This window comes from Pelophylax lessonae, assembly GCF_965119305.1.
Source record: "Pelophylax lessonae genome assembly, chromosome: 2".
Taxonomy (NCBI): Eukaryota; Metazoa; Chordata; class Amphibia; order Anura; family Ranidae; genus Pelophylax; species Pelophylax lessonae.
The window spans coordinates 381,139,005-381,154,882 of record NC_138769.1 but is presented as its reverse complement, the minus strand read 5'-3'; the positions used below and the strand labels follow the sequence as shown (position 1 = coordinate 381,154,882).

Sequence of the window (15,878 nt, the reverse complement as noted above, 5' to 3'; positions counted from 1 at the left end):
CCAACTTCAGAGTGTCGCTCCAAAAAACAATAAGGTGTGACCACCCTCCTCCTGCGCTTGGTATCCAAGCCCCTCGACCACACTCCTCCCGGGACTCACAACTGGCTTCTTAGATGGCTTAGGTCTTGCTGCCCATAACGGACTGGGGTAGTCCACCGGTACTGAAAGCAAAGAAACAAAAAAGGGGCGCACCGACCTAGCGCATTATCCTCAATAGAAGGCTTTATTGAAGTAACATTAAAAAATGGCTACTCACAGACGTAGATAAAGTAAGTCATATCAAGCTCAATTGCTCAAACGTCCGGGTGTAGTCCATACAATCGTTCATAACTGATGAGTTGACGGCTGACGCGTTTCGAGGCCCAGCCTCTTCCTCAGAGCCACTGTGTCATGGCTTTCTCCTTGGTTTATGTAGTGATGTACTGATCCAGTCCCTACCCCTAAGTGGGAGTGTCTCTTCCCCCGGGGGAGTGGCTAGAGTACTACAGCTCTTCCTCTCATGACCTCACTGTTATTAGTGGTATATAGTGACATAAATCAATCATGCTGATACAAAACAATGCTAAACATATATGCTAAAAATGTATATGTATACGTATAGTTAAAATCATGTACATGAAAATAGGATTAAAATGTAATATAGTAAAAGTAAAAGTAAAAACCATATACATAAAAAAATATGGGGAGTATTACCAATAGTGATCACATTAGCTGCCCTCCATTGTCAGTTCAGGGAGCCCCTACAGTGTCTCTATATGCACTCAGCAAGCAACTCCATCAGTCTGTGATATCTGCTCATGGTAGTTTTTATGTATATGGTTTTTACTTTTACTATATTACATTTTAATCCTATTTTCATGTACATGATTTTAACTATACGTATACATATACATTTTTAGCATATATGTTTAGCATTGTTTTGTATCAGCATGATTGATTTATGTCACTATATACCACTAATAACAGTGAGGTCATGAGAGGAAGAGCTGTAGTACTCTAGCCACTCCCCCGGGGGAAGAGACACTCCCACTTAGGGGTAGGGACTGGATCAGTACATCACTACATAAACCAAGGAGAAAGCCATGACACAGTGGCTCTGAGGAAGAGGCTGGGCCTCGAAACGCGTCAGCCGTCAACTCATCAGTTATGAACGATTGTATGGACTACACCCGGACGTTTGAGCAATTGAGCTTGATATGACTTACTTTATCTACGTCTGTGAGTAGCCATTTTTTAATGTTACTTCAATAAAGCCTTCTATTGAGGATAATGCGCTAGGTCGGTGCGCCCTTTTTTGTTTCTTTGCTTTCAGAGTGTCGCTGCAAGAGCTTTGCAGCCAAAAGCTGAATCTGCAGAGGAATGGACATCCAACTTTTAGAACTTAGAAAGCTTATAGGTTGTAGACCAGGTGGTAGATTTATAATGGTTCAACACAAAAAAAAAAAAAAAAAAAGACAGTCACTCCCAGCACTCAGGGGGTCCTGCACAGAAGGCTAAAAAAGCAAAAAAACATCCATAAACAGCCCAAATGGTTGGCGAATGCAGCCCTCCTCCAATGGGGGAATTCAATGTAAAAACTACAAGAACAACAAATAGGGAAGGTGCAAACACCTAGCACAGTACCCAAAAAATATATTCGTAAAAAAAAATAAAACCAATAAGAATGAATACTCTCAAAAGTACAGTATAAAAAAATATGTAGACCTGAGGATGCCGTATGGAGCAAGGTGCAAGTGCTCCAATAACCTTGCACAGCTCTGAGGAAGGGGGTGCATCTCCGAAACGCATCAGTTGCTAGTATGCAAGTCTCTCTCTCTATATATATATATATATATATATATATATATATATATATATATATATATATATATATATATATATATATATATATATATATATATATATTCAGGCTTCATACATTGCAATGTTATAGATGGGGGCAGGGGCCATTTGGTTTGTTTTGATGTATACAGGTGAGGGAACATAATGGACGCCTTTGCTGCCATTGTGCTATGTGCTGGACGTCCATTGTGCTCCTGTGCCTTTGAGGATTGGGCTACCTCCAGGTCCATCTATCCATTAGAATGCATGTGCTTCCACTGTGGAGACTCTCATAGATTTACAGGAGTTAGGACTGCAAATAAAACAGGGTGCAATGAAGTGGCCCTGCAGCTTACGAATTGGTTTGCTTACTAACCGGATTAACCTAATAGTATTAATTAAAACAGGTTAAATTTGTACATATTTGCAAACTGGTTGGTGAGTTGAGCAGGGAATTTTTCTGGTTTTGTCTTCAATAGGGATGGACTATGGCCATGTGCCTGAATAGTTCCCTGGGACTGAATACAAGGTGTGTTGCACTAAGTGGCAAAGTGGGCGCCCATGCAGGATTCAGTGCCCGAAGCAACACCAAAGTTACAAGTACCAAGGTTTTACAGAGGTTGCTTCAATCCAGATGCAATGCTTCTATTTGTATTTTAAGACAGTGAAGAGTTGATTGAAGATAAAATAAACTAGTTAACCTAAGAGTGATTTCTCCGCAAAGGAGAAGAGGTTCATCACCTTAGGTCACTAGCAAAAAAAACGGAGGACTCACGGACTAGGACAGAGTTATAGGAGAGATGCACTGAAGGGGCTTGTCCTTAAAAGCTTTGAAACTGTCCATTCACCTGCGTCTATACCCTATAGTCTATGAATACTAGGCTTTTGTCCTGAATTTATAATTAGGATAAATAATTTATGATTACAAAATAATTTTATTCGTCTACTTCATGGGGGGTGAAAAAAAATTGGATTTTTTACTTACCGTAAAATCCATTTCTCTGAAGTATATTGACAGACACAGCTTCAGATCTTCATAACCATTGGGTAATACTGCCCCCTACAGGAGTAGGACACTAGGCAGAAAAAAAAAAGTCTAACTATGCCCACGGGCAGTCCCAGGCGTATACCTCCTCTCTCTGCTATAGGCACTCGGTTTTGTTACAAGCAGTGTCAGAAGAATTACAACTCCACAGAGGGCTGGGTTCTGTGTTTGTCAATGAACATCAGAGAAAGGGATTTTACAATAAGTCAAAAATCCCATTTTCTCTTTCGTTCATTGATTGACACAGCTTCAGATCTTCATAACCGTTGGACATCCCAAAGCAGTGTTAAACAAGAGGGGTGGGAGCAGCAAAAAATATTCCCAAGGCTAAACAGTAGCCAAACAGGCAACAGGAGCTCAACCAAAAACAACTGGAGCTCACCTGAAAAACACAATACACCCTCAAAGAGGATCAGGTCCTTTCAACAGCAGCCTGCAAAACCTTGTGGCCAAAAGAAGCATCCCCAGATGTCAACATATCCGCTTTATAAAACTTTGTGAAATAGTGTGACATACGACCAAGTGACCGCCTTGCAAACCTGCGTCACTCACGCCTGATGACGGAAAGCCCAGGAGGCACTAAGCGCCCAAGTAGAGTGCACCTTGAAAGGGAAGGGAGGAACCTGACCCCTGATGGAATAGGCCTGAATCACTGTCTGTCTGACCCATCTGGAAATGGTCGCAGAAGAAGCGGAGAACCCCTAGAGACTCACACCACGTAATGTACGTCTTCCATGTACGATGGTAGACCCTCCTAAAAGTAGATTTCCTAGCTTTTAACAGTGTAGGAATCACTGACTCAGATAAACCTCTATCCATCAGCACCTGGCATTCAACGGACAAGCTGCCAAAGCCAGCGACTGTAAAGCAGGATGGAAGATCAGTCCTTGGGACAGCAGATCCTCCCTGAGAGGAAGCATCCAAGGAACGTCGGTGACCAGCCGCACCAGATCAGCGTACCAAGCCCGGTGAAGCCAGTCCGGAGCCACTGAAATTACCGGAATCCCTTCTGCCTTGATCCTGTGTAGAAGTCTTGGCAGAAGCTTGAGAGGAGGGAAGGTGTAAATCAGACGATACTGACCCCACTGGACCACTAGCGCGTTTGTGGCATTCACCAAAGAACCCCTTGACTGAGCCACAAACCTCTGCACTTTTCTGTTGAGCCGAGACGCCAACAAATTCACCTCCGAGGTGCCCCACGGAGACACAACTGATAAAATACCTCCAGATGCAGGGAACACTCCCCTTGGTCCAACGCCTACCGATTGAGGTAATCTGCCTGCCAGTTTTCCACCCCGGGTTGGTGTACGGCGGAGAGGGCTGGAACAAACCATTCTGCCCACCTTAGATTGCCCGCTACCTCCAGAGCCGCCAGGACACTTCTTGTGCCCCCTTGACGATTGACATAAGCCACGGCCCTGAAGACGATCCATCCAATGATCCAGACACAGTCTGATCGCTCGGAGTTCCAAGACATTGATCGGTAGTCTGGACTCTTCCAGCATCCAGATCCCCAGAGCAGAATGCTTGCCGAGGACGCCTCCCCAGCCTGTCCATCCGTGGTGACCACTGTCCAATACAAGAGGAGGAAGGATTTGCCCAGGCGAAGCGCCAGAGAACAAAGCCACCATATCAGGGACTACTTCATTCCTCGGCACAGCTGGATCTGATTGTCCAGAAACTACAAAGTCTTGTCCCATTTGGTCAGAATCTCCCTTTACAGGGACCCCGAACGGAACTGTGCTAACAGAACAGCCTCGAAGGTAGACACCATCAGGCCCAGCATCCGTATGCAAGTCCGGAGGGATGACCATCTGTTGGACAACAGGAGATGAATTGCAGCCTGCAATTTCTTGAGTTTGTCCAGAGCAAGGAGCACAGATTTCTGAATCCAGCCGAACTCCCTCAGAGTTCGTATTGTGATCTCCAGGTTTTCCACCAGAACAGAAGGAGACTCCGCTTGCAGAAGGAGATCGTCCAATTAGCCCAGTACCATGATCCCCTTGTTGGCGTAGCAAAGCTAGCACTGGGGCTTACACTTTTGTGAAGACCTGGAGGAGCAGAGGAGAGACCAAAGGGTAATGCCACAAACTGATAATGCTCCTCTCCCATGGCAAAGCAGAGGAAACGCTGGTGACTGGCACATATTGAAATGTGAAGGTAAGCATCCTTTATGTCGATAAGAAGCGAGGAAATCCCCCTGACGCAGGGATGCCACCACGGTGCAAATGGACTCCATTTGGAACTTCTACACCCGCACAAATCAGTTCAGCTATAATAAACCTTGAATGGGCCTTAGACATTCTGCCTGCCTGTCAGCCGGATTTCTAAAAGCTGAGGATTCTACCACCAGAAATATGGTTGCCTTAGTCAATTTGCAAATAGGGGAACCCACCTCCAGTGTGACTGTCCACTTCCTCAGAAGCAACTCCTCAAAGGGATACCAGACAGAAAAGCGTTTTGGGACCATCAAGGGTCGTATTGGATGCACCCAGCACTTATAGACACCATTGTCAAAATAAGCTGGATAGAAAATCACCATACCTGCACGGGACAGCTTGTGGGTGACAAACGGAACAGAAATGTCCGCAGCAGCCTCGGTTGCATCCTCCAATATCAATAGCTCCTGCACTGACGCAATCAGTGCATCTACCAGCGCCTTTTTGTGCAGTGCAGCAGCCATGGAGGAATCATCCTCACTGTCTGACGGTTCAGGGAAACGTGGACTCAGACCCAGTAGGGTGGTCCTATCTGCAGCTAACCAGATCCAGGAACTGATAAGACAGGAGAGGGTGTAGGGCTAAGCCAACACCCAACGCTATCCTTACCCCTCATAGGGGGTCAGCGAGTCAAGTCCCTGACAGGGGGGCGCTGACTGAGACCCGCAAAGGGGGGGCCACCAAAAGGACCCTGCAAGGGGTCCCCCATGGGTGCCCTTTCAAGAAGAGCCACAGAGGAGGCAGCAAACTTACCCCCTAAGGACGGCCGCCCGCCGCTGATGTGGGAAGGGCTGCAGACAGGCTACCCCCACAATGCCACTAGGAGAGGCGGATGCCCCACAGTACAGTATGGCAACTAAACCATCCCGGGGCCCTGTCCACACCCCCACCCCCAGAGCCGCCCTTTCAGAAGGGGGCGGCCTACTAGGCCGTGGCAGAAAAATTTCAGCCGCGCAGCTTGGTAGGCCGCAAAGCTGCAGCCTTAAGTTTTGGCCGAGTGAGCATGATCCGTGGGGAACCCGCGACCAGAGAGAGGCGCAGAGGGGAGACGGATGTGCTGCGGTATAACAGCAGCTTCAGCCGCCACAACTGGGGCTGCCCCATATAAGGTCCAGCTAGTAGGCCGCACAGCTGCGACCTAAATTTTCGGCCTGCCTGACTGAATGATACTGGGAACCGTGGATACCGGGCCACCCGTCCCCCAGGCCCATCAGCTGTCCAAAGGGGACCCAAAAAAGCCCACCCAGCCCATAGCAGGCCCACCGAGGGTGACAGGGTGACAGCACACCCGCAAATACTAAAGCCAGTGGCACCCACAGCCTGAGCACCAGCCATCCCCCACCCCATGAGCATGGGCAGACAAGCCAGCTCAATGTCACCCAGGGAGGGGGTGAGGAGAGGGAACGGAAGAGAACCCCGCAGGGACCGACCATCCCAGGGAGTAACCGCGCCCCGCACCACATCCAGGGAAGAAGAGGAGGGGGCCCTTACTTATCGATGGAGCGAAGCGTGCGGTTAACACTCCCAAGACAGAAACCTCCTCGCCACCAAAGTGAGGGGGCTGTCGGCCAGAAGGAATGCTGCGACTCAGGCCAAGACCCGGTTGTATGCGACCTTGTGAGACGTTTAACTCACGGCTATGATGCGGCCGACCGAGCACGGAACAACAATCCGCGTGCGCTCGCTGGCCGGGCTGAGAGGACCACTGGAACTTCAAACGTCCAGCTCATCGCTCAGCCCGGCAGTTGCTACAAGATCGCTACAGGAAAAAAATAGGAAGAAATCCAAAAACAAACAACAAAAAATGGACAAAAATGCCAGGACCTAGGGCCCAGCAGGGAAACAAAGGAAAACAAAAACTGAGTATCTCTAAGCAGAGAGGGGGATTATGGCAGCTGATGACAGCCCATGGGACGTAGCCAAGCTTTTGCTTTGTCTGCCTATTCCTACTCCTGCAGAGCAGCATAACCCTATGGTACAGAATATGGAGCTTTATCTGTCAATGAACGAAAAAGAAATGCATGCTTTTAGTTTGGCTGAAAGGTACAAGCTTTATATAAATTAAAGATGTAAATTTCAATATTAAGTAGCAGCTTATGATAAATTACATTATGCATTCTATAATGCTGTCAATAAGAGATGAAATAACTCCTCCATACATACTGAAAGCTGACATAGGGAGTAAACAAACTAGACTGATTCAGTTTCATCACAATCTTGTATGCTTACGATGAGCAATGGTTTGATCTATACTTACATTTAGCCTTCTCTTCATCCCGACCTCTGGTGAGAAGAACAAGGCCCACAATCAAGTTGTTGAAGTGTAACCCTTTTGAGGTTCCACCAAATGAGCAGTAGATGACCTAAGATGATACAAACACAGCAATTAACAAATCAAGCCAATGCATTAAATAACAAAAAAATAATAATTTATAAAGAATTTATTACAGAAAAATACTAAGGGAACTATTAATACATGTTGTCACCGAACTTTTCTTTTCTAAATAAATTCAAAATGTGTGATTTATAGGTAAGGTATCAATTTTGTGTAAAAACATTTTTAAACAGACCCCCTAAATAAATGTTTACAGTTTCTGCCATACTATAAAACCATACATAATTGTTTAGTCATCTTCCTCAGCTTTACATTCTTCTATTTGTCTTAAAAATGAACATTCATCTTTAAAGACGTTGTGAACCCTCACATATACCTAGTAAAGTGAAGAGCCTCAGATGATACACAGAGATGTAACAAATCCTACTACATAGGGTTTACTTGTCTATCTGCAGTCTTCTCTTCCCTACACCCTTTCCAAATGGCAGAAAAGTGTTCAAATCCTTCTTCATCTGATGGAAGCACATAGGAAGGGGCAGAGAGAATGCAGTTACACTGTGTGAGAGCTGATTGGAGGAAAGGAACACTCCCACCCCCCTCCACACAGCAGAAGAACTGTGTTGTGAATAGGCAAGCTCCGTTCTGAGCCCCCCCTTTCCCTTGCGACACAAATTTATCTCATGTGTCAGGAAATCTTCTCAGAAGTGACTGATGCTGATAACAGAGGAACGAAACACCAGAGAGAAATGACACTTAGAGCTTTGGAGATAGAGAAGTAAACACTGCAGATATATGTGCTTTGCTCAGATTCCATGAGTGAGGTTTATAACCCTTTTAAGCCTAAACCATGTAACTATCACATTGCCAAATCTTAGTTATTTTGATCCATTGTTCAGCTAAAAAAAGTGGATAAATATGCAGTGATTCTTTTTAGTGCACAATGTGATGTTAAAGAAAATAAATCTGCATTAGACCGAAATTACATTTCTTCTTTAGCAAAGTAGCTACAGATGACATTTACATATACAGTGTATATTTTTACCTTCTCTGTGCGGATCTACTTCTCTTTGAAACATATAATTAGAGGCCTGCATGGGCCTGTTTCTGTTCTAGTACCTGCAACTGCTTTTGAAAATTATAACCTGATTCAACTCACAGAGTTTTTACCTGCAAATTTACCTAAAACCTAAAGTCATGCTATGAGAGAATGCAGAGATACAGCCATAACATTACATGCGACATGACAGAAAACAATTACAAGTTTCATATACCTTGCATCTCCCTCTCTCTATCCAACATGACATGCGTTTCATACAAAATACTGCCATATAAAAGTCAGAGAGGCAAGTTAGAAGAAAATGACATATTGAAGACTGATTAGGTGTTACATTATTTATCTATTACAGTTATTTATATGATGAAAATGATTTACATAGTATTTTACAAACTGTTCATTCACATCAGTCCCTGTCCTCAAGAAGCTTGCAATCTAACGTCCCTATCTCATATGCATACATTAGTACGAACTGGCCCTACGACTTGGTGCAGATATTCATATTGACTTGAAAAAGTCAAGGCCCTATACACAACCAGGGCCGAGAATACACGCTTCTTCTCTCTAGGCACTAAAAACGGTCTTTCCACTTTACCACATACATTTGTTTACAGTTTCATGAACCTGACATGAGACTCTAGACTCAAAAAAAGTAATTAAAAAAAAAAAAAAAAAGAAATCAATGAGGCGTTCTTTTGTGAAGAACAAACAAGATTTTAAGGAGATTTACTGCCAAAGCTCGTTTGGCCGTACATCTCCTATAGATCACAGAAGTGCAGTTCATTCTGCACTCCTTTGACATGTTTTCAGGAGAGTGGGCTGAAGTCAACTCTCCGCTGACATCACAGATGTCGGTCCAGGCAGCGCGTCATGACGACCACGGAGTCAGGATCTGCCAGGTGTCTGGACCAACACCCGGCTCAGCCTCTCAGCGACCTGCTGAGATCTTAAGCCGTCCACTTCCCGCCCCTCCACAGCCCAGCGCTCCAGTGAGCGTGGAGGGGCAGATCAGAGAGTGGTGACTGACAGTCAGCAGCTCTCTGCTCGGGGAGCTGTCAGAGTTTAGGCGCCAGGGGACAGATGCAGCATCAAAACAATGCTGCAGCCACCTAGGTAGGTATAAATGGGGAAAAATAGAAATCCATACTTCTCTTTTAAAGTTGTTGTAAAGGCTGAATGTTTTTACCTTTGCGCATGCTATTCTTCAGTGTGCAGCTCCCCCTTCAGCCCCACCCCCACCCCCAAATACTTACTCAAGCCCTGATCCCGATCCAACAATGTGCATGAAAGCAGCTGTTCTCCCGGGTATCTCCCTCATTGGCTCAGACACAGCAGAGAGAGTCATTTCCCACTGCTGTCAATCACAGCCAATGAAGAGGGAGGAGAGCCACACTCACACAGAGGAAGCACAAGAGTGAGCAAGCACCTTGGTCTTTTTTTTTTTAAGCTATTTATTATCACTTTAAAAAGAATAAAATGCAACTCTTGCTAGCAAAGTCCATGTATGTTTATTTTGTGATTTCTCCAAACTGAAAGCCCATGTAGAAAACTTTCATATAATAGTAAACAGAAATAGTAAAGCCTTATACAATTGGCCATAAAGCACACAGAGCCCACGTAATGACATTCGGGGACCCACTCTTGCTGCGTGCAGCCACCCATTGAGATGCATCAGAAGGAGGCAGCTGTCCGTGGTTGCATGCTAAGGATTGTGTTAAACACCCGTACAGTACAGTATTTGCTCCGAATGCAGACAGAGTGCGGTCAGAGCATACATTAGTGTGCATGCCCAATACTCAAAATACATTAAAAAAATGCTATATTGAAATGCAAAAATGGAACGAACCATTGTGAACATACAGAGAGAATCGGCTTAAAAAGTGTTGGCTCTGCAAAGGGAAACTGAATAGCCAACTTTTTTTTCATAAAAAAAAACCTACCTATCCTAGACATTTCATTAACATGAACGGATGTTTTTCTTAGTTACTTTACTTCATGTAAAACAAGCTTATACAAGCATCTGACTACAAAAAGAGCTTAATAATTTCGATTATTTTTGTGGATAAACTTTAATAACAAACAGCTGGAACAGAAAAGTGTGTACTTATATACGGTTTCTCATTTGCTTCATGAAGAACTTTTAACAAATAAAAAAAAGAGCTTCATAAAAGACACAGGATTAATCCACTGCATGAACCTAATATATGCTTTGGGTGGTGTTTTGCCCTAGCTTAAAGTACAATGGAATAACCAAACTAAAGAATCTGCATGGTATGAAAAGGCAAATAAATTAAAGTTAATTTAAGGATATGGCAAAGGCATGTAATTAACCGATTACCTCTAGGCAATATTCACAGAACACTTATGTATTAGCAACTGTGTAGCATAGCTGTGTAATGTGATCAACTTAAAAGGAAAAACATAACTTCCGCTACATAAATTTAAATTGAGAAAAATGAATAAAATGGTTACAAATCCCATGCTGACATTTAAAATGTAAGTTCAGCTTCAGCAATTTTTTTCAAAAATCAGCTTTTAAATGCTGCACCTCCTCCCATTACACATGCAAAAAACACAAACATGTAGGCGCTAAAGAGTTCATCCGCACAGCATTAATAGTAATATGTATTAATCATAACAAGCCCAATGAGAAAGTCTTATTAAAAGTCTTATAAAGGGACAATGGTAAGAAAATAATAATATAATAAAATGGTAAAACTCCTGCTGCACCAGGCAGCTTTTCTCAGAGATGAGGGAGGAAGCTCTGGAACAAGAAAAAACAGAAAAGCGCTCTGGGTGCAGACTGCTTTAATTAAAGTGTATAAAAACAAATAGATAGCAGCAACTCACAAAGGTTGATGGTAAGCAGACATTATGGTAAAGGAGTCCACTGGGTGATGCTGTCCCTCTAATAGATATGCAGTGTGCCGTGAGCTTGTGGAGCAGTGGAACAGGAGAGAAGGTGGCCGGCCTATGTCTCAGGGTGTCCAGGTCATCCGACAGGAATGAGCACTGCAGTAGAGGGAGGAAGGGTCACGTCTGTGACACTGCTGGTATCCCGAGGGCCGGAAATGCACGACGCATTTCTGAGCATGCACCAAATCCGCAGTGGACATGCGCGCTCTTTCCTCAGGTGCTGAAACTTGGCGCATGCTCAGAAACGCGTCATGCATTTCCGGGCCCCGGGATACCAGCAGTGTCACAGACGTGACCCTTCCTCCCTCTACTGCAGTGCTCATTCCTGTCGGATGACCTGGACACCCTGAGACATAGGCCGGCCACCTTCTCTCCTGTTCCACAAGCTCACGGCACACTGCATATCTATTAGAGGGACAGCATCACCCAGTGGACTCCTTTACTATCATGTCTGCTTACCATCAACCTTTGTGAGTTGCTGCTATCTATTTGTTTTTATACATTTTTATTAAAGCAGTCTGCACCCAGAGCGCTTTTCTGTTTTTTCCCATTACACATGCAGTTGTGGGGGACCTCTCCATAAAATCGCTGGATCCTCGATCCCCCTCTGTCCTGCCATTTGCAGGACAAGCTGGACATTACAATTGCTAGAGATCTAGACATCACAGAGCTAGCAAAGGAAAAAGTGAATTGCGCACACATGCAGTTTGAACAGCCTGTAGTGGTCACCTTGAGCTCTGCTGGAGAAAAAGCATGCACTGCGCATGCCTAAAATCTGAACAGCCAGAGTCGCTATTAGTACGCACACAGTTGTACTCTCCAGCCTGTCCTGCAAACGGCCAGGAAGAATGTGGCTATGTATTATTCAGAAGAAATGGAATTACATAGGGGGATCTTTGAAAAATTTTGCTGAAGGTGAGCATACACTTTAAAGCTGAACGCCAGGCAGAAACTATAAAAAATGAATGCAGTTTATGTATGTAAAAGAAAAGAAAAAAAATCAGGAAGAGATTTTTAATCCAGCTAGTATATAAAGCTGAAAGTATAAAAAGAAAGATATGATCTGAAGCATACAAACAGACATGCCTCCATCCCTAAATATACATATGAACACATTGCTGTGGTCATGGGACTTTAACCACTTAAGCCCCGGAAGATTTTACCCCCTTCCTGACCAGGGGGTATTTTGCGATTCGGCACTGCGTGACTTTAACGGACAATTGCACGGTCATGCGACGCTGTACCTAAACGAATTTGACGTCCTTTTTTTTCCCACAAATAGAGCTTTCTTTTGGTGGTATTTGATCACCTGTGCGATTTTTTGATCATGCGCTATAATCAAAAAAAGGGCGACAATTTTTCAAAAATAACGGAATTTTTGTAAAATCTTACCTGTAAAATTCCTTTCTCTGAGTCCTCCGACAGTCGCCGCCTCTTCATATTCGTCACATATGGGGTATTAGACTTTGCTCCGAAGGAGTAGCTAGGCAACAGAATATGTTAACATTAAAGCTTTTAACATATCCCACCCTCAAGGGGTGGTCCCCTCAGTCAATACCCTCCTACTTCCTGCAACCATATCTCAGTTTTAGTGGAATAGCAGTAGAGTATACAACCAAACCCCAAAAGAGGGGCGGGGGCGGTGACTGTCGGAGGACTCAGAGAAAGGAATTTTACAGGTAAGATTTTACAAAAATTCCGTTTTCTCTTACGTCCTCCGACAGTCGCCGCCTCTTCATATTCGTCACATATGGGGACGTCCCAAAGCAGTGCAAACATGAGGGGTGGGAAACGCATCCGCGCCGAAAAGGCAACGCAGTCTCCGCATCAAAGAAAGGAACCTTACCAAAGGAAGGAAGCCAGCTGGGCAACAGGAAAAAACAAGTGCTCAACAGGAGCAACAACCCAGGAAAAGACAAATAACCAGGGGATAAAAAACTTATCCCAAAAGCCAGAGGTCCCCAACAAGGGACCCTAGGGAATTGCCGCACTAAGAACCTTGCGGCCAAAGGAAGCATCCGCCGATGCCTGAACATCTACTTTGTAGAATTTTGTGAAAGTGTGTACGGTCGACCAAGTCGCCGCCTTACACACCTGGGCCACAGAAGCCCCATGACGACAGGCCCAAGACGTACTCAGAGATCTAGTAGAGTGCGCCTTCACAGGCACAAGGGGAACCTTCCCCTGCAAGGCATAGGCCTGTTCAATGGTCTGCCTGATCCATTTGGCGATGGTAGAGGCCGACGCCGCCATGCCCTTCCGAGGACCCTCTGGAAGAACATACAAGGAGTCCGTCTTTCGAAAAGACTCAGTCGATTTAAGGTAAACCCTTATCGCCCGAACAACATCCAGAGAGTGTAATCTCACCTCCTTTGGATGTTTAGGCTTCGCGCACAGCGAAGGAAAGACTATATCCTCATTAAGATGGAATTCCGAAACTCTTTTCGGAAGAAAAGAAGGATTAGGTCGCAAGACCACCTTATCCAAATGAACAACCAGATACGGAGACTTGCAGGACAAAGCTGCCAGCTCCAACACTCTGCGAGCCGAAGTGATCGCCAACAAAAAGGCGACCTTTTTGGACAACATAGACAACGAGATCTCCCTGATCTGTTCAAAAGGAGCACGTTGCAACACAGACAGAACGAGATTCAAGTCCCAAGGGGGCAAAGGATCCCTCCTAGGAGGAACCAGATGCCGCACACCCTGAACAAAAGTGCCAACCAAGGAGTTGGAAGCCAGGGGACGTTGAAACAGAACGGCCAGCGCAGACACCTGACCCTTTATCGTAGCCAGCGCCAAACGCTGATCGACACCCGTTTGAAGGAAGGACAGCACTCGGGAAACCGAGTACGTGCGGGGTGAAAACCCCCTGGACTCACACCAGGCAAAATAGGCCTTCCAAGTACGGTAATAAACCTTCCCCGAGGAAGACTTCCTCGCGTTGATCAAAGTATGAACGACCTCTGGGGAGAGACCCTTCTCCTTCAGGACCTCGGTCTCAACAGCCAGGCCGTCAAAGCCAGAGACTGTAAAGCAGGATGGTATATCGGTCCTTGAGACAGGAGATCGTCTCGAAGAGGCAGACGCCACGGGGCGTCGACCGCCAGATTCACGAGGTCTGCGTACCAGGACCGGCGAGGCCAGTCCGGTGCCACAAGAATCACCGTGCTGCGTTACGAGTGTAACCTGCGAAGGAACCTGGACAGCAACTGAATCGGTGGAAACGCGTACATCAGCCTGTACTGATGCCACGGGGCCACTAACGCGTCCGACGCGTCTGCCCGAGAGTCACGCGTCCTTGCCACAAACCTTCTCACCTCGTAGTTGAGACGAGACGCGAACAGGTCCACATCTGAAAGACCCCACTTCGCGCACAACATCTGGAAGACAGCCGGGTGGAGAGACCATTCCCCCTGATCCAGGGTCTGGCGACTCAGATAGTCCGCCTGCCAGTTCTCCACCCCCGGAATGTGAACCGCCGTTATCGCCGGGACATGAGTCTCGGCCCAAGACAGAATGTCGGCCACTTCTCGAGCCGCTCGGGCACTCCTGGTGCCCCCTTGGTGGTTGATGTAGGCCACCGCCGTGGCATTGTCCGTCTGCACCCGAACCGGGCAGCCCTGCAGCCGGTCCGTCCAGCGATGAAGACAGAGATTTATCGCACGCAATTCCAGAATGTTGATCGGAAGGGAAGACTCCCTCTCCGACTAAGTTCCCTGGGCGGACAGAACGCCCAGAACACCACCCCAGCCCAACAGGCTGGCATCCGTGGTGATCACCGTCCACGAGATAGGACGAAACGACTTGCCCCCGGACACCATCGGGGACTGGAGCCACCACAGAAGGTCTCTTCTGGTGCGATGACTCAACGAGATTTGAAGATCCAGAGATTGAGGTCGCCCGTCCCACATGGACAGGATCTCCGCTTGGAGACCCCGCGTGTGAAACTGGGCGAAGGGAATCGCCTCGAAGGCCGAGACCATCAATCCCAGACATCTCATGCACGTCCGCAGAGACGAGTGCGGAACGTCCCTGAGGGACCTGACTTCCTCCTGAAGAGTTCTGAGTTTGTCTTCCGGCAGGAAGACCTTTGCCTGCACCGAGTCCAGAATCATTCCCAGGTAGGGAAGACGAACCGACGGACTCAGTGTCGACTATGGAAAATTTATCGTCCAACCAAACTCCTGCAGAGTTTGCATCGTGACAGACAGGTCCTTCTCCAGACCCTGGCTGGTCGCAGACCGAACCAGAATGTCGTCCAGATACCCCAGGACAGAAATGCCCTGGGCCCTCAATAATGCCAGAACTGGTGCAAGCACCTTGGTGAAGACCCGCGGAGCCGAGGCGAGACCAAAAGGCAACGCCACGAACTGGTAGTGATCCTCCGCAATGGCAAACGAAGGTACCTCTGGTGACCCTCGAAAATGGGGATGTGAAGATACGCATCCTTCAAATCGATAGAGGCAATGAATTCCCCCGGAACCA

At 46.2% G+C, this 15,878-nt stretch overlaps 1 protein-coding gene across 2 annotated transcripts in view; it reads right to left on the bottom strand.

Annotated features, from left to right (window-relative positions):
* The window catches only part of USP32 (ubiquitin specific peptidase 32), a 781,032-nt gene that overhangs the window by 241,530 nt on the left and 523,624 nt on the right, over positions 1-15,878 (bottom strand). For both annotated transcript variants that reach the window (XM_082245728.1, XM_082245729.1), the window contains one exon: positions 7,343-7,448. In XM_082245728.1, coding sequence (XP_082101854.1) covers positions 7,343-7,448 — 106 coding nt within the window. The remainder of the gene's footprint in view (positions 1-7,342; positions 7,449-15,878) is intronic.